We start from the raw sequence: 19367 nt of genomic DNA, 5'->3' as shown, positions 1-19367 counted from the left end.
AGTTTGGTGGGATTGTATTTGAATTCATTTTGAAACTTCAAAGTGCTATACACAGACAAGTAACACAAATCAAGCTTGGTTCAAATGGTGGGAAACACCCCTCTCTCTCTGCACAGAGCCAGGGGACCTGACTTCCAGCCCTACTGTTTCTACTGACTTGTGCCCCTGGGAAGGAGGTGCCATGTCCCGCCTAGGCCTTGATTTGAGTTCCATGATCCGGTCACCATAGGCTGCAAAGAGCAACCTGTGATGCACTGAGCTCAAGGGTCTGTTAAGAACTAATTGATTCCACCTCTTTACAGCCAGGGCCTCACCTAAGACTCCCTGGAGAGATGTAACTATTCTCCAGGTCCTCTGAGGAGGTCAATGTCTCAGCCTGTTTTGGAACCCAGAGCAGGGCGCTGTGTGGGTTTTGGGGAGTGGGCCGCAGGGGGCACACAGGTAACATCTGTGCTGGCTGTGCCCGGGGTGGGCTTCAGTGTGGGGCCATCGAATATCTCATCAGCGACTCAAGGACGTATCACGAGAGCAGGATCCACGAAGTCCTTGGTGTGTCCTGGCTACGTGCCTAAAAGACTGTGCCTGCCTGTGTGGTGTAAAGATTCTGCAAGGTGCCAACCCCCGCTCTCCTAACCGGGCACCCTGATGTGGCCCCACATTGCCTGTCTCCCCACAGGGGGTTCCAGCCCTCCACATGGGTTCCTGCAGATCCCTGTTGCTAATTTCATTCAGTCTAAGGAACATGTCAGCTTAGCTGTTGTTCTGGAGAGGACATATGTGTGGACGCATGACTTGGGAATGCTGAGTATCAGCCATGCAGATCTAGAGAGGGTTCCCACGTGGAAAGAGGGAGAGGCCGCGGGGCAGGATAGACCGGGGTTTGAATCCTGCCACTGACCAGCGCTGAGGCTCTGGCCCGTGGCCCATCACTTTTGAACCTCTCGCCTGTGACTCGGGGACAGGAGCACTTCTGATTTCTCACAGCTGGTTTGAGATGCCAAGAATACAGGTCACGTGGCCATGGTGGTCCTGAGCCCTCCAGAGATGCGATCTGATCCAGCTCATTGCAGCAGCTCTGGAGCCCGAGCTCCACGCCCCACGCTGACACTGCACGGCCACGCAGCGCACACCTAACGGTACTTCCTCTCGCGTTCACCTTCACATCCCGCTCGTCTCCACGTCCTACGGGTCCCCCTTTCTCGGCATCCTGTGTTTTCACCCTTCACTTCAGGCTCTCAGACCCTGCAAGGCCCTTGTCTCCCTGAACTTCAGCTAACACAGCAATGCCCCGTGGGCGCTCCTTGTAAGGCCTCCGAGGATGATCCTCCTTGCAAAATGCTTTTCCGGCAGCCCCTCCTCAGAAGCATGACCGTGATCCCTGAGGAGCGCAATCCTAAGTCCTCACTTGGCTTCACGTTGGCCTTACCTTCCCCGCCCAAGTGATGGAACAGTCTTCTTACATACACAGTCTGCGAGGTGATGGTGAGTCCTCTGTCCTGGAAGCTCCATCACCAGGGAGGAGAGGCTCAGAAGGACGTGACAGGCTTTGCAGCCGGGGTTGGAATCTCGGCTCAACCCGGTACTAGACATGTAAGCTATTTCAGGTTATTGAATCTCAGTGCCTCAGTTTCCTCTTCGTGAAAATGGGCTTAATATCACAAAACTGAAAGAGACATTGTGGGGCCTGATTCAAGTGCCTGGAGCATCGGAAGCTCTGAATAAATGAATGTGAGCCACTGTTCTAAGAGGTGATTCAGACATCCCATCAGGAAGGAACACTGCTCTCAGCTGTAGGTAACAGAAAAACTTTGACTCAACTGGCCGGAAAGAGGAAATTTATTTCTCCTAACAAGAGGTGCAGAGGGAGGCGACTCAGGATTTGTTTATTTGCTGGCTCAAAATGTCACCAGGGATACAGGCTCCCTGCATGACCATCCTTGGGGTGACAGGCTTGGTCCCCACACTGTTTTTGTGACTGCAGGATGATCGTCACAGTTCCTAGGCAGACGGAGGACATCCAGGAAAGAAGGAGCTCTCCTGGGATGAGAAAACCTTTCCAGAAGTCCTTGGGCAGAGTACCCTCCTGGCTCTTGGGTCAGAATTGTCACTGGTGAGGGAACTTCTCTGTGACTGGCTAGGGATTAATTAGCTCCCACTCCTTGGGGTTGCGGAGGACCAAGACTTCTCAAAGTACACGGACATTTGGGGGAAGAAAGAACTGGAAATAAATGTGGGGTTTTTGTTAAGAGGGAAGATGTGTCTCGTATATTCCCAGTCCTAAGAGTCTGTGTGATTCTCGTTTGTCACATCTCTTGCTTATGCAGGTCCTCCTGTTTAGAACTCACACAATAAATCTTTATGCCAGGGACTGTACTGGGCCATCTTCCCACCTTGAATCAAAATCCTATTCTCAAGATTTAGATCAAGAACCAACAATTCAGTGGAGATACTTCCTACATAATGAATTACCTCTATGTGTTCAAAGTAAACCAGTCAATCCATACATGCTTTACTAATTGGTTTATATCACCTTAGAGCTGTTCCTCTCTTCAGGTGGGTTGTAAATTCCGTAAGGTCAGGGACCATGAGTAAACTATCTTATTCCATTTGGATCTTCCATGTATTTATGGTGGCCAACCATAAAGATGGCGTTTAATCAACGCTTCTTGAATGGAGTCTAATCAGAAGATAGTCTTTAAGTACTCTCTCTGGTCAAGGCCTGAAGATACCATGCTTGGTGTCATGGGAGACACAGGGCAGAAAAAACCATAGTTCATTTCCCTCCTAAAGTTTTCAGTGCAGGAGAGGAGCTCATATGAGAAGTTGTGTCCAGCTGGAGAAGTCCATCTTTTACCACTCACTTTACCCTTTGTCTTTTTAGCTTTTTCAGTTGTTCCCCTCTTGTAACCTTCTGGACAATGCTGATGCTGCACTGGGGCTCCCTGCCTGAGTCTTGCTTCTATCTCCAGCACCTTAGATGCAACCTTCCTGATCTGTTCTTTCCTATTCCTTTTTCTATTCATACAAAACCTCTCCTTCCTAAGTCCCAATCCCTGTGATCTAGGCACAGCAGTCCCTAACCTTTGTGTCACCAGGAACCAGTTTCATGGAACACACAGCCTGGGGAGGGGGATGGTTTGGGGATGATTCAAGTGTCTTACATTTATTGTGCCCTTTATTTCTATTATTAGTCCATCAGCTCTACCTCAGATCATCGGACATTAGATCCTGAAGGTTGGGGACCCCTGGATGCTGGTTTAATGTTAGTCTCTAAGAAACTAGCTTATAGATAAATTTTTCAGTGTTACCCATTTAGGGCACCTGAGAAATTTGGGGGATTCCTGTAGGTGCAAGGACATGAATATGACACTGGATTTTGGAGACTGGCCAGCTGGTGGCAGGGTTCTTTCTGGAAAGACAGCCTTCACTTTTCTTCAAGAAATTCCACAACTTGTGGAATTGATCTTACTTGTCCTCTAGTCTGGGACCTTTCAAAACATTTGCTTTATTTGCAGCATCTCTTAAGAAGCCACTCTTTTGGGAGTGAACTTAGCTTGAGCAAACACAAGCTTTTATTTTTATTGACGTATAGTTGATTTAAAATAATACATTAGTTTCAGGCGTACAACACAGTGATATGATATTGTTATAGATTATATTTCATTTAAATTTATTAAAAAATAATGGCTATTTTCCCCTGTGCTGTATAATACATCCTTGTTGCTTATCTATTTTATACATAGTAGTTCCTATCTCTTAATCCCATGCCCCTATCTCACCTCTCCCCCTTCCTTCTCCCACTGGTAACCACTCATTCGTTCTGTTTCTGTGAGCAAACACAAGCTTTCGTGCATTTTACAGGTTAATGAGAGATCAAGGTTATTTGAGGAAAGGTCTACTCAACTGCTGCCTGCATGTACGGATTTCCTTCTCAGTAAGGAAATTCTCCCACACCTATTCTTTTGATCACCATGGTTGGGACTGCCAGGGACAAAGGAGGAAAAGGACAAAGTCAGATAAAACAGAAACAAAAATCAGTTTGTTTAAACTGCCAGGGAAATCTGCCTTTGGCTAAAGGAAGTCAGACTCAGAACATCCTGTTCTAGTTAATAAAGCTCATCTGCTTCCAGCTTGAACAGAAAAATAAAATCTCTGCATCCATGTGGGGCCACTCAACTTTCCCCACCTTTTCACTCTCAGCCATCTACACCCAGCCAGGCTCATGGACTTTCTTAGTATCTAAGAAACTAGCTTATAGATAAAGTTTTCAGTGTTACCCTCTGAAGGGTGGCCTCTGTCCTCCCCACCCAGCAAGCTGCTCCTTCTGAACGCTAAAGGCAGGTCACATGCCATGAAGCACAAACTCACTTGCTTGTATGTAAGTCTTTAAGCCTCCTCTAAAAAAGGAAGTCTGGAAAAGAAAATGGCCACCCACTCCAGTATTCTTGCCTGGGAAACGCCATGAACAGAGGAGCCTGGTGGGCTACAGTCCACAGGGTCGCAAAGAGACGGACACATCTTAGTGGCTAAACAACAACAACAAGAACAAAAGAAGCCATGTCCCTCAGTGACTGAAACCGGTGTGATTCAGACACAAAAATACCAGGATCCTTAGTGGTTTCTGGGAGTGGGGTAGGGGAGGGAGGGACGAACAGGCAGAGCTCAGGGTTTTTAGGGCAGTGAATATACTCCGTACAATGCTATATAAAACTTTTATCCAGATCCACAGAACGTATGACGCCAAGAGTGAGCTCTAAGGTACTCTAAGGACTCCGGGTGATAATGAGGTGTCAGTGAAGGTTCATGAGTTGTGACAGAGGGACCACTCTAGCGGGAGATGTTGATTATGGGGGAGGCGATGAATGTGTGGGGGCAGGGAGTATATGCAAAGTCTCTGTACTGTCCCTTCAATTTTGCAGCGAACCTAAAACTGCTCTTAAGAGTCTTTACTAAAAAAAGAAAAAAATCCTTCTCTCCTCCATCTCTGTGTCCCAAAGTGATTCACTGATGTGGGATCCAGATACAGTTTCACTTACTCCACGTGACATGTGCATCAATAATAGCTGAACAACTTCGCGCTCAGGGAGGACTCCCTCAGATCTACTCCAGCATCAGTTCCCAGTCCCTGGCATCGAACCATCCATGAACAGCCCCCGGGCCGCCCAGCTGGTCTGTCTAAGAAGATGCCCATGTGTGAATCCGATTCTCAGCCAAATGACACTTCTGCAGATAAGCCTGAACACTTTTTCTTGTCAGAAAATGTGTGTTCATCTACTTTTGCGTTTTTCTCCCTTAAATGCCAGAAAACTTAGAGGCAAATTTATAGCCACCGTGTTCCAATCTGCTCAAAAATTACAGATTGTAAGGATTGGAGGGAGCCCCCTAGATCACCTAATAAAATGTTCTGGTTTATAGATGAGGAAATTGAACTCCATAAAGGGGGAGGGGTTTCCTGAGGGGCACTGCTAAAGGGCTTCCTTAGTGGCTCAGTGGTAAAGAATCTTCCTGCCAATGCAGGAGACTTGGGTTGGGAAGATCCCCTGGGTTGGGAAGATCCCCTGGAGAAAGAAGTGGCAACCCACTCCAGTCTTCTCACGTGGAGAATCCCCATGGACAGAGGAACTTGGTGGGCTACAGTCCATGGGGTTGCAAAAGAGTTGGACACACTTAAGCGTCTAAACAACAACAGCACTTCTAAACTGAGACCAAAACCTCCATCTCAGGACTCCTAGGTTTTTCTGCGAATGCACAGTGGGGTCTGGAAATACCTACTTCTGCTTTCTTCAGGTCATCTTAATTCATTTCTCAGTGAGTGACGTTTCATCAGCCTTCGATCAAGTGGCTTTCTTTTCTTTTTCAAAAAATATGTATTATTTTTGGCTGCATTGGGTCTTAGCTGCAGCAGGCGGGACCTTTCATTGAGACACGAGGGCTTCTCGCTGGCTGTGGCGCTTGGCCTCAGCAGCTGTGGTGACGGGCTTAGGTGCCCCTTGGCATGTGGGATCTCAGTTCTCTGACCCGGGGCGGAACCTGAATCCCCTGTATCGGAAGGCAGATTCTTAATCACTAGACCACCAGGGAAGTCCCTAATCCAGCGGTTTTCAGTGTGTGGTCCTCACACCAGCAGCATCAGCAGTGTCTGGAACTTGGTGGCTAGGTCAAGTCTCTGAATCAAGCCCTCCAGGTGACTTCAGCGCAACCTAAAGTTTGAGACTCTAGTACCCTTGCCTGGGAAAGTGCACAGCCAGAGGAGCCTGGCGGGCTACTGTCCATGGGGTTGCAAAGAGTCAGAAATGACTTAGCAACTAAACAATGATAACAACAGAAGTTTGAGACACCCTACTTTACTCTGTTAACTCTGTCCACCAAGGAGATCAGGGGACTGATCAGGTCCATCTAATTTCGCAACACTTTTTCAGCCTGGCTCTTCCAGTGACCGAAATCAGAGGTTCACCTAAGTCACCTTTGGAGAAACAGAGTTTATGGTAAATTTGTGAAGAACTGGAGTGGAAAGCCAGGGTGAGCTGAGGCAGCTCTGGGGACTGTCCCTCCCTCTGCCTGTTTTTCCCTCTTTCTTTCCATTTTCCCTGTCTTCCCTCCACAGATCTGTTCCTATACTTCCTGTTCTTTTTTCCTTTTCCTTTATAGCCAGCGTTTGCCTTTGATCTACCATGACCTGAGTCGAAAGTCTAAATCCCAGCATCCTTTGGCCTTGATTTCCCTTCCTACCTGGAAAATTCTCTCCACATAACCTTTCCCGTTTGTCCGTTCAAGTTCCTGGAAAGGATTCCGACTGGCCTCCCTTTTGAGCCAGGCGGCACTGGTCACATCCTCACCCAAATGATGGGTCACCTTTGGCCTGAGGCTTTTTCCTGTCTCATCAGCTGTTGACAGAGGATGGATTGCAGCTGGGGAGATGGGTGACTTCTGTGCAGTAACAGAGGCTTCAGGAAGACACTGGGGGTAGGGACGGGGGGAGAACACATGTGAGGCCCTTCCACCCATCTGCTCACTTACCCCCACTCACTGTGTGCATGAGACATGAGGGCACTTGGCAGTGGAGCTCAACAGTGAGGTTGCTGAGGGTTGAGCTGGAGATATGTTTCTTTAACATTATCACGACCCTAACCTTTTTTTCTTTTTAAATTTTCTATTATCTATTTATTTTTGGTTATGCTGGGTCTTCACTGTGGCTTCACTGTGGGCTTCTCCAATTGTGGCTTGAGGGCTTGGTAGTTGGGGCATGTGGGATCTTAGTTCCCTGACCAGGGATTGAACCCGGCCCCTTGCATTGGGAGTGTGGCGTCTTGAACCACTGGACCACCAGGGAAAATTCCCCTTGTCTTCAATGTATTAGGCTTGGGTATTGAAGATCTGGGCCTGGAAGATTTGGGCTGCAGGTTATCGACCCTCAGCAAGTCACAGAGGATCCAAGCTGGAAGGGACTTCAGAGATCACCCCGCTCAGCCATTCCTCACCAGAATCCCTGGGGAGCTTCTGAAAACTAAAGCTGCCTGGGCCCACCTCACAGATGCCGCTTAAAAGCCCCCAGAGGCTCTCAGTGCACAGCTGCCATGGAGAACTACTGCTCGAACTGACCTCTTAATTTTTCATGGGGAGAAACTGCAGCTCAGCTCCATAGCGTGACCATGGCTCAGCTGAATATCCCACTTCCAACGTGGTTATGGAGTTTGGGTTGTTGTTGCTGTTTGGTCGCTCAGTCGTGTCTGACTCTTTGTGACCCCTTGGACTGAAGCCTGCCAGGCTCCTCCGTCCATGGGGATTCTCCAGGCAAGAATACTGGAGTGGGTTGCCATTTTTTTCTCCAGGGGATCTTCCCGACCCAGGGATCGTACCTGGATTTCCTGTGTCTCCTACATTGGAAGACAGATGCTCTACTTCTGAGCCACCAGGGAAGTTCAGGGTTTGGGTTACTAGATGCTGAATGTTTAGCGCTGAAAGAGATCACAGAAGCCATGCACTCCAGCCCACCACCTTCTCCTGAGTCTAAGGAGCTAAGTGACTTGCTAAGGATTCAAGGCCAGAAAGGGGGTGCAAAGGCTAGAATGCGGGTCTCCCGACCCTTTACCCAGAGCTTTGCTCATAACCCCAAGGCTGGGGGACTAAAAGGGCCAGATGGGACAGGAAGCGGACCAGCTGCCAACCTGGGCTAACTCTGCACTTGGGAGCCTTTCCGGCCGCACAGCTGAAACAGCCTGGCAGAGGGACCTGGGATCCAGGCCCAGGGACAGGGAGCAGCTGGGCTCTGAGGTGACACGGCCATTACCCTGGGAGCTGACCCACCCCCTTGGGGCTCCAGCCCGGGGCTCTGACCACCGTGGGATCCTGCCCTCCAGGTGTTTGTTGTGAGTCTGTCCCTCCTGTGCGTCCCTTAAGAATGTGCTTGCCTGTGAGGGGTCGTGTTTAAAGGGGCCACAGCAGCTGGACTAGGAACGCAGGAACGAACAGGGTGTGGTTATAGGGCGGCTGTGAGGTCTTAGACAAGCTAGTTCTCATCTAAGAAACAAGCACCCTGCGGGGCTGCTGTAGGGCTCAGGGATCTAAGCACCTAAGCCAGGCTTGCCAGGAGCCTGTGAGCACTCAGCAAATGGGAGCTGTTAATACCCCGTGTACTTGTTAGTGGACTGGGTGCAGAAGCGCATCTGTCTTCAGATTAAAAAAGAAAAGAGCCTGGCACAGGGCCAGGGCTGCTGGCTCTGTTCAAATGTGAACTTGTCCTCAGGGATCTTCCCCGAGGCTCGACAGGGGAAACCAAGTCCCACTTCCTACCCTCAACTTATTAACTCTGCACGAGTGTCTGCTGATGAATCCATGCTGCTGCTGCTGCTGCTAAGTCACTTCAGTCGTGTCCGACTCTGTGCGACCCATAGATGGCAGCCCACCAGGCTCCGCCGTCCCTGGGATTCTCCAGGCAAGAACACTGGAGTGGCTTGCCATTGCCTTCTCCATTGTGTGAAAGTGAAAAGTGAAAGTGAAGTCGCTCAGTCATGTCCGACCCGTAGCGACCCCATGGACTGCAGCCCACCAGGCTCCTCCATCCATGGGGTTTTCTAGACGAGAGTACTGGAGTGGCTTGCCATTGACTTCTCCACTAGTTAGGCACAAATACAGATCTCTAAGGTCACTGGTGGCTCAGATGGCAAAGAATCTGCCTGCCGATTAAGAAGACACAGGCTCAAGCCCTGGGTGGGGAAGATCTGCTGGGAGAAGGGCATGGCAACCTCTTCCAGTATTCTTGCCTGGAGAATCCCATGGACAGAGGAGCCTGGTGGGCTACAGTCCATGAGATTGCAAAGGGTCGGACACGACGGAGCAACTTTGACTTCACAAGGTCAGCGTGGGTGGCACTTCAGAGGCCTGAGACGCTCTCAGAAGTCAGCGGTTGAGACTCTGGGGCGAGGTGACTGCGTCAGAGGATCGGCTGGGGTGGGGAGGGGCTGGGGGGCCACGCGTATCAGAGCCAAGCACATACAAGGACACTCCTCATGTGGCATCTTGCCTAGTCCTCACAAGTGGCCATGCGGACAGGTGTTACTCCCACTTCACATGAGGAAGCTGACAGGGTGCTCAGTTACTTGTCGAAAGTAATTTTTTGGAACTGGGGTTCAAGGTCAAGTCTGCCTGGTTTCAAAGGCTATGCTCCTTAAACTACCTGCAACCCAGCCCTTGCCACCCATACAGGTGAGATCCCACAGGGAGGCTGGGAAGCGCTAGGTCTACAGGTGTGTGTGTGTGTGTGTGTGTGCACGCGTGCACATCACTTGGAGCTCACGGAGGACTAGGAGGGGGAGGCCCAGGCCAGCTCAAGGGAGGCAGCCTCCTGAAAGGAGAATCTTGGCTGACATCGGACAGCTACCCACGCCATGCTGGCTTCCTCACCACCCTCGCTGTGGGGTTCAGCTGTATTCCTCGTGCCTCCCCTCCGCTTCTTCTGAGTCACACACTGAAGACCTTCAGGCCAAGCTAGCCAGGACCCACGGCCCATGGAGGTACAAGCAGAGCGTGTACAGGGGAGAAGCAGGAAGGCTCTCCCCTGAGAGCCCTCCTGAGACCCCCTGGAGCCCCTGAGAAGGCTCCACGGAGCCCAGACCCTTCTGCTGTGTTTCACCTGCCTGGGGCACTCAGGTGTCCTTGAGATACTTGGGCATCTCCCTAGGGGTTCTGAGGTGATGCAGAGCACCAGGGATGTCAGAGTGACAATTTCAGCCTCATGCATGCTCAGTCGCTTCAGTTGTGTCCAACTCTTTGTGACTCTATGGACTGCAGACCACCAGGCTCCTCTGTCCATGGGATTCTCCAGGCAAGAATACTGGAGGGGGTTGCCAGTCCCTTCTCCAGGGGATCTTCCCGACCCAGGGATGGAACCCACGTCTCTTATAACTCCTGTGTTGGCAGGCGGATTCTTTACCGCTGGACCCCAGGGCAGCCCATTTTAGCCTCAGCTGGATCTAATTAGCTTTGGGGGTGGTGGCGGGGGAGGGGGAGGTCTTTTCACAGAGGACTGACAGGAACGTTTATCATTTCAGAACTGAAGAGGTGCTGGCTCTCTCCCTCCTGCCCTCGGGCTGGCCTCCTGTCCGACGCTAATCTGTGAAGCCCTGCCCAGCCAGGCTCAGAGGACGCTCAGGGCTGGGGTGGGGCCCAGACTCCCTTAGGAGCGAGACAGGGATGCAGTCAACACCTGGAAAGAGGCCAAATGGACGCCTGGAGCAGCTGCTCGGAAGGTCACAAGTCAGGTAGCTTGACTGGGTTATCATCTGAGGAAAGGTTCTGCAAAGCATTTGCAGGAAATCTGTACCCAGAGCATGTGGGATAAATCTGTTGACTTTAAAAAATGCACAACGTGAGAGTTGTGAGTTAAATTTTATTGGGGGCAAAGTAAGGACTGCAGCCCAGGAGACAGCACCTCAGATAGCCCTGAAAAACTGCTCCAAAGAGGCAGGAGGGAAAGGTGAGTATGTGATTTTTGGTGAAGAGGGGGAATACATGCAATCAAGCACATATTTTCCAGAAGATTCCTACTAGTCTCAGGAAGCCTTAGCTAGTCACGAGGAACAGTCATCACCATGGATTTTAGTGCTTTTCTAGATGTGGAGAGATGGAAGAATTGGGCTCATAAAGTCCGATCCTGAAAAATATCTAAAGACAACCTGAAGACCTGTCCTGTGTTTTCCCCCCTGAGCACAGAGCACCTCATTTCTGCTTTCCACCTTGAACTCCTTTCAGGGTGTATCGAAGGTCAGCAGCTGCGGCAGCACAAGACTCAATCCTTGTAGAGGCAGATGGGTAGATGGCAAGTGCCAATTAGCCACTGACAAACCCAAGGCACCGGCTCACTCTGCCTGTGTCTGCCTCAGCCCTGGATGAGGGGATCGTGCCCTTCCAGGAGAGGCTCTGGAAACAAATACAGCAACCCCCAACTGAGACCCCCCAGACAATCATGTTCCAGGAGTGGCAAGGACACCCCTTCCCGAATACCCACCTAACGTGCATAGCCCCAAACTACAGCAAGCATCGTGATGTGCTGCTTACCTGTCCACACTCTGGTTCAGACTGTGTGGGTCCGAGTCTTGGCTTTGCTGGTTATGAGCTGTATGACTCTGGGCAAGTTTTCTCTGTGCCTCAGTTTCCCCATCTACAAATAGGCTGATAACAGTGTCTATTTCTTAGGGGAGCTGTGATAATTAGATGAGTTTATCTATAGACTGCAAGAAGATCAAACCAGTCCATCCTAAAGGAAATCAACCCTGAATATTCATCGGAAGGACTGGTGCTGAAGCTGAAGCTCCAATACTTTGGCCACCTGATGTGAGCAGCCTACTCACTCCAGTGAGACCCTGATGCTGGGAAACATTGAAGGCAAAAAAAGGGGGCAGCAGAGGATGAGATGGTTAGATAGATCATTGGCTCAATGGACATGAGTTTGAGCAAACTCTGGGAGATGGTGAAGGACAGGGAAGCCTGGCGTGCTGCAGTCCATGGGGTCACAGAGTCGGACACAACTTAGCGACTGAACAACAATGTATGTAAAGATCTTAGGATAGTGCCTGGCCTTTAGCCAGCAGGTATTATGATGATACTTTTCTCCTGGTTCTAGTTCAACTGCCGGTCTCCTGCCGGGACTGTCACACATCTGTTTTCCATGCTACATGTCCACCTTCGGCAGCACCCTCCCTATACCCAACTGAGGCTGACCTGGCTCCTGGGCTCAAGTGGTTTCCACCCACATGAACCCCCACTCTGCTGTTATGATCCTCTCCATCACTAACGCACTGGAGAACCACTGGTGAGTCCTGGACCTGAGTGTGAAACAGCTCCCTGTTAAGCCAACCCCCTTGCATGGTGAGAAGGAGACCACGTTTTAGGTAGAACCACTGATCAATTCTCCTACCCCGCCCCTCTAGTCTGCTATTTCACCCACCGTGAGGTCTCAGAGGCCTTACATTCTTTCCAGAGGGAGGTGGGCGTGCTTGGGTCACTGTAGACAAAGACATTCTGTCTCAGTTCTTCGCACTCATCTTTCAGGCCCAGCTCAAATGTCATCTCCTTGGTGTGGCTTTCCCCAGTTTCCACAGTCAGAACTCTCACTTTACAAATTGCTTGAGAATTGTGATCTCAGACACGTTCCCTTCCTCTGCCACCTCAGTTTGCTCATTTGTGAAATGAACGACACCATTTCCAAATGAACCTTCCAGCACTTGGGGAAGATCCATTATCAGCCAATGGATGTAAAGGCCCTCCGTGCCAGGCAGAGGAGATGGGGAGATACCTGAGTGAGCTGACTGACCTGCTGTCTACAGAGCTGATAAAACCAAGCCCTTTCCTGGAATGCCCTTCCCTTGTTCTCCACACATGAAATTCCTATTCAGCCTTCAAGGACCAGCTCAAATGCCATCCCTCCAGTGAAGCATTCCTGCTGCCCTCAAGAAAAACAAATTTCCTCTCCCTTTCACTCCTGTAATCCTTTGTCCCTATTAAATCTCTTGTTGCTGTTTAACTTTTATTATATTCAACTTATAGCTTTAGGTCAAGAACTGTATTTTGTCTTTGGAGGTAACTTCACAGCTTGTAACATGATGCCCAGCAGCTTCAAAAATGCTCATTAATTCAAATTTCTGGATTCTGGAGCAGACCCTGGAGGAAAACTCTACTATCACTGTGTGTGTGTGTCAGTTGCTCAGTCGTGTTCGACTCTTTGCAACCCCATGGACTGTAGCCCACCAGGCTCCTCTGTCCATGGAATTCTTCAGGCAAGAATACTAGAGTGGGTTGCCATTTCCTTCTCCACTACCATCACCAGTTTGCTTGTTTTCTCAGTTGCTAAGTCGAGTCTGACTCTTTGTAACTCCATGGACTGCTGCACACCAGGTTTCTCTGTCCTTCACCACCTCCTGGAGCTTGCTCAAACTCATGTCCATTGAGTTGGTGATGTCATCCAACCATCTCATCCTCTGTTGCCCCCTTCTCCTCCTGCCTTCAATCTTTCCCAGCATCAGGGTCTTTTCCAATGAGTTGACTCTTCAGACCAGGTGCCCAAACTATTGGAACTTCAGCTTCAGCATCAGTCCTCCCAATGAACATTCAGGGTTGATTTCCTTTAGGATGGACTGGTTGGATCTCCTTGCAGTCCAAGGGACTCTCAAGAGTCTTCTCTAGCAGCACTGCTCAAAAGCATCACTAGCCTGATACTAGTTTATCTGAAGCCAACAGCTGAATTCACAGTCTAGTCCATTAGAGCCTGGGGAGAAGGGCTTCCAGACAGCCTGGGAGTGGGAGTGGGGAGTGGGATGGCCGTGTGTTTCTGTACAATCTCAGCTGCAAGGCTTAAGGGTTAAAGGACCATTTCAGGAAACAGTGAATCTGGAAGAGCCAGATCTTGTCTGTAATTACACATTAGTTCAATATATGTTTGATGACTCAATTTTCTTCACCAACATTGAAAAATACAGACGTGTAACATAACTCTGCACATATCAGTCCTGCCTTCCTCCTATGGTAGTTGCTGAAGGAAACAGCACGGATGCCAGGAACCTGGCCACGTTATCACATTTCACCTTCACAACGATTACTTCAGGTAGGCAGCCTTATTGCCTTTGGTTGATAAATGTGGGCATCAAGGCCGAGAGAGGTTAAGAAACTTGCCTAAGCGTCAGGGAGACGAAAACACAGAGCTCATTGTGGATACCTAGCTCTTTTTCTCACTCAGTAGGTGACACTGTCCCATCAGAGTGTCAATTACTGGCCCAATGGATCTGATGCGTTTCCAGCTCCGTCTAGAAACTTGTGTCCCAGTACAGGAGGCTGGTGGCTTCTCAGATGACTCAGTGGTAAAGAACCCACCTGCCAATGCAGGAGATGCAGTTTGACCCCTGAGTTGGGAAGATCCTCTGGAGAAGGACATGGCAACCCACTCCAGTATTCTTACCTGGAGAATCCCATGGACAGAGGAGCCCGGTGGGCTACACAGTCCATGGGGTCTCAAAAGTCGGTCATGACTTAGTTACTATACAACAGAGGAGGCTGGCACACAAATAATTAAAACTATAAGCACCAAAAATAAAACTATGGAATAGAAATATGTGTAATGGACTGGGGTTGGGGTGGGGGTGGAGGCTGAGAAGAGTTTAGACTGGGGCAGATCAGGGAGGGTTTCTCTGATCAGATCAGAGAAGCTGACCCTTGGAAGATGGGGATAACCTGAGTTTTGCTGGGTAGAGAATGAGGAAAGGAGAGAAAGCACGAATCTGAGGCAGAGGGGACGACATGGGCAAAGGCTTGCAGAGAATGCCAGACATGCGTGGGGAAGGAGACTAGACCAGGGTAGCCAGAACACGGGATTTCTGAGGACGAGCTGGGCTGTGCCAGGCTTAGTTTCGTCAAAATGTTGGCTCTTGTTTCTTTAAGCCGGGGGCAGCTGCTGATAGCCACAGAGGAGGGCCGTGACACTGGTGCAGTGTTAAAGAATATGCCTGCTAATGCAGGAGATGTGAGAGATGCAAGTTCGATCCCTGGGTCGGGAAGATCCCCTCGAGTAGGCAATGGCCACCCACTCCAATATTCTTGCCTGGGAAATTCCATGACAGAGGAGCCTGGTGGGTTACAGACCATGGGGTCACAAAGAGTCAGACATGACTGAGCACACAGAGCACAGCACACAAGCTGTGTGAAGGAGGCTCTGCAAGGAACTGGGAGGTATTAAACAGGGTCCTGCATCCTTCAGAAATGTGCCATCAGCCCCCAAGGTCTCGGTCAGTATTGGTTTCAGGTACGACTCTCTTTCCCCTTGAAAGAGACAGGCTGAAGACCAGATCGGCTCTGGAGTCTGGGCGCACTGTCCCCTGCCCCCAGGATGGCAGAAACACGGCCGCTCTGCGTGATGAGGTCAAATATGCTGCAGCAGGTGGACATGCCCACCCAGAGGAAGTGGGACACGCTGCCCTCTACCAAGGTAACGCTGGGAACTCCCCGGGCCTGCAGTGCTCATTCCAAATGCTGGCTTCAGAACTGAATACTGCTTATCCAAATTAACGAAAGATGTTCTAGATCCACGATGACATGTTCCTGACACAGTGCATGATTTATAACACAGATTTATAAATTCTATGTAAATGTAAATTACACATCTGTGCACAGTATTCTAACACAGGCTGAAACAATGTCCCACGACACATAATAAACTCAGGAGCTCTTTAATCATCAGTGCTAGAACTACGTGTTGACAATTACCTTGCACTGAGCACTTCATGAAAATCCTTCCATTTTCCCTTTTTTAAAAATATATATGCTGAACTCACCATGAAGAAAACAAACAGGTGATCTCTTTAGAAAACTTCCCCCAAATTCTTTGGCTCCGAAAGAAAATGCCGTGCCAGATTATTGCCGAATAAAGCGACATTTTGAGTGGAATCTGGGTCGAGCCCAAATAAAGGAATGCTGCTTCTTTGAATCAGCAAAAGAATTCAATCTCTGGTATCCAGCACTCCATTATTCATTGACCTGAATTAGCAGGAGAGCTGTCTGCACTTTGGAGATGACTGGGAAAGTGGGGTTTGGAGGGGGAGAGGGAAGGACGTGGTGGGTGGATAAAGGAGAGAAAAACAAGCTGAAATACCTCCCGGGCCAACTCTGAACAACATGTTGGGTGTTTCTTATTTGGAGGTGGAGAGGCTCCAAGGTCCCCTTGCTAGACACTGTCTCAGCTCACCTCTCTGCACATGGGCTCATTTCCCAGAGCAAAAGCTCAAAACAAATGTCGTGCTGGGCTGCTTCCTCCCAGGAAGCCCCTCCAGGGTCCCAGCAAGCAAGGCCAGAGGGAAGACTGAACCCGGCCAGGAGACGGCCCCTCCCCAAGCCCTGGCCCCAGGCCGCTCACCGGGGTCTGCGGAAGGTCAGGCCGTAGTGCTGGCAGGCCAGCCCCACGGTAGGCGTGTACACGATGGGCAGGAACTTCTCCACGTCTGAGGTCAGCACACGGTAGAAGAGCTTCTCGTTCCGGTCCTGGAGCGTCATGAGGATGATGTACCTTGGGAGAAGAGGCAAGAACCAAGCTGATGACATGAACACCCCACATGGCAGCACGGACGGCCCTCGACGTAGAAACCCAGGGCTCCCACTCAGCTACTTGCAACGGCACCTTCACGGGCAAATCACCATCTCCTCTGAACATGAGTCTCATCATCTAGGAAATGTGGAGAATATGACCTGCATTATGGCATCCATGGGGTCACCCAGAGCCGGACACGACTGAGTGACTAACAAAAACAACAACAACAACAATGGCCCTTATTATTACACTATGCAGGTGCCATTCCCAACGGTTTCATTAACTGATTCGATGTGGGGAACATGCCTCCCAATGACTTGATGTGTGCTTAGTCGCTCGGTCATGTCCAGCTCTTTGCGACCCCATGGACTGTAGCCTGCCAGGCTCTTCTGTTTATGGAATTCTCCAGGCAAGAATTCTGGAGTGGGTTGCCATTACCTTCTCCAGGGGATCTTCCGGACCCAGGGATTGAACCCATGTTTCCTATATTGCATGGGGATTCTTTACTGTCTGAGCCACCAGGGAATGCCCCAATGACTTGTAAGGTGGGTAATATAATTCTGGTCATTTTATTTTTTTTCATTGGGATATAATTGCTATCTGGCCATTTTAGAGACAATCAAGCCACAGAAAAATGAAATAATTCACCAAGAGATCTGAACCTATGCAATATAACTCCAGAATCTGTGCTCTCAGCCATGATGCAAGATGGCTAGTTAGGTTATAGTTATGTGGACAGTAATGAATGACAGGAGAATAACAGCATTCTGGGGCTGGGGGAAGGTTGGGAAAAATGCTAGGCGGGCCGGTGATATATGAACTGGTCCTTCCTGTCACACAGGCCTGGTTCCTGTCACAAGTAGAGTTTACAAGTGTTTGAGCACCAAGTGATCTCAGGAAGCATGTTGCAAACATGCCTACTTCCTGCAGCCTGAAATCAGTAAGCCAGGAAAAGGGCCTTTCATTCACACTTCACACAGAACAGTCTGGGAGAAAAAAACTTAGGGACTGAAATTCCTAGTGAGGTGTGAAATTGAAAGTGTTCATTGCCCAGTCGTGTCTGAGTCTTTGCGACCGCATGGACTGTAGCCCGCCAGGCTCCTCTGTCCATGGGATTCTCCAGACAAGAATACTGGAGTGGGTTGCCATGCCCTCCTCCAGGAGATCATTCTGACCCAGGGACTGAACTCGCATCTCCTGCAGCTCCTGCGCTGGGGGTGGTTTCTTTACAGCCAAGCCACTGCGGTAGCCCAATGAGGTGTAAGTGGCAGCTGATATCACAACCTTTAAGTTTTGGAGAGATAATGAGGGCGCATGAGGCCCTGGCATGGAGTGGGGTGACAAAAATGATCTGGCAGGGGAATGATCCCTGGGCGAGGCGTCAGCTTCCTGGGTGTGAATCTCAGCTCTGCTGTTCACAAGCTGTGTGACCTTGAGGAAGTCTTGTAACTTCTTGGGGCTTCAGCCTCTTCTTCCTCACCAAAGGCACTAGTCCGTTACTATGCTCTAGAAGGCACTTTCAGGAAAGGGGTATTTATGCTTAGAATAGTCAGGATCTTAGCTCATTACGAGTGTAACAATTCCCTTACTCAGTGGCTACTATCACATCTCTTCTCAATTCCGCATTCAGTGATGTCAAGTTGATAAACTGAAATTGACCTTGGCGGGAGTATCTGCATCATGAAATTGGCAAATGCTTTAAATCTTCACCCCCTGCCCCCAGAACCGGTCCTTAAACACTTACCAGCACACCACTGTCTTTACCCATAAGCTGGGGAGCCTCCTTAGCCTTTCTCCCTAAGCACCTGCTGGAATGAGGGGCTCCTGTAATGAATGGGTCAGAGAGGTCCTCAGGAGCAAGCCCCCTCGAGCTCACAGGATCAGGCACATCCATTGCCCCCAGGTCTTCTCAAGCATGTGGGTGAGGCCCATCTCGCTGGACAGAACTGGAAAGGGGAGGATTCTGGACTTCGATTTTTAGGGTTTAATATCTTTAGGAAGGCGAATTTCATTTTGAACTACGGAACTTTTGCTCTTAAGTGATAGAATGAGGATCTGAACTCAGGATAGTTTTGTAGCCACTAAGCTTCAATACCTCTTAGCTATGGTGTAGCAGAGAGGTTCAAAGCACAGACTCTGGAGCTAACTGTCTGCATTCAAATCCTGGCTGTGCCAAAGTTCACAGCCACGAGACCTGCCAGGTCACTACCTTCTTTAGTAAGACGGGTAAAGCTGACCCTGTGAACACCACTGACTCTTCTTGTCAACATTCCCACTGGGAGAAACCGGAGGGGAGCAGGACTCTCCCTAAACCTCCAACGGATAGCATCCCAGGTCCGCCCAAGGTGACCCTGTCCATTTCCCTTCTGCTCCACCACGTTCCTTATATTTCAGGAACCTGGGCCACAGTACTGCTTCCTTAACCCATCTGTCCCTATATTTTTTCCTATAGATTAAAATTTTTTTTTCACTTGGAGGATAATTGCTTTACAATGTTGTGTTGGTTTCTGCCGTATGGTGTGAATCAGCCAGAAGTACACACATGTCTTCTCCCCCTCAAACCTCCCTCCCACCCCCAGCCCCATCCCACGCCTCTAGGCTGTCGCAGGGCACTGGGTTGAGCTCTTTCCACTGGCTATCTATTTTACGTATGGTAATGGATGTTTCAGTGCTACTCTCCCAATTTGTCCCGCCCTCCCCTTCCCCTGCTGTGTCCACAGTTCTCTACGTGTGTGCGTGCTCACTTGTGTCTGACTCTTTGCGTATAGGCCTACATTTTTGCTCCCCTCCTTCCCATTGAATG

General features: G+C 49.8%; 1 protein-coding gene and 1 long non-coding RNA gene across 5 annotated transcripts in view; one reads left to right on the top strand and one right to left on the bottom strand.

The window, feature by feature from the left end:
* The window catches only part of ME3 (malic enzyme 3), a 213701-nt gene that overhangs the window by 95475 nt on the left and 98859 nt on the right, over positions 1 to 19367 (bottom strand). For all 4 annotated transcript variants that reach the window (XM_044943418.2, XM_044943417.2, XM_025286189.3 and 1 more), the window contains exon 4: positions 16394 to 16543. In XM_044943418.2, coding sequence (XP_044799353.2) covers positions 16394 to 16543 — 150 coding nt within the window. The remainder of the gene's footprint in view (positions 1 to 16393; positions 16544 to 19367) is intronic.
* On the top strand, positions 8231 to 12419 carry LOC112585140. The gene is made up of 3 exons (XR_003109560.2): positions 8231 to 8357; positions 10548 to 10757; positions 12119 to 12419. It is a non-coding gene; the product is annotated as an uncharacterized LOC112585140 (long non-coding RNA).

This window comes from Bubalus bubalis, chromosome 5 (genome assembly GCF_019923935.1).
Source record: "Bubalus bubalis isolate 160015118507 breed Murrah chromosome 5, NDDB_SH_1, whole genome shotgun sequence".
In the NCBI taxonomy this organism is placed as follows: domain Eukaryota; kingdom Metazoa; phylum Chordata; class Mammalia; order Artiodactyla; family Bovidae; genus Bubalus; species Bubalus bubalis.
This window is presented reverse-complemented; position numbering and strand designations above follow the sequence as displayed.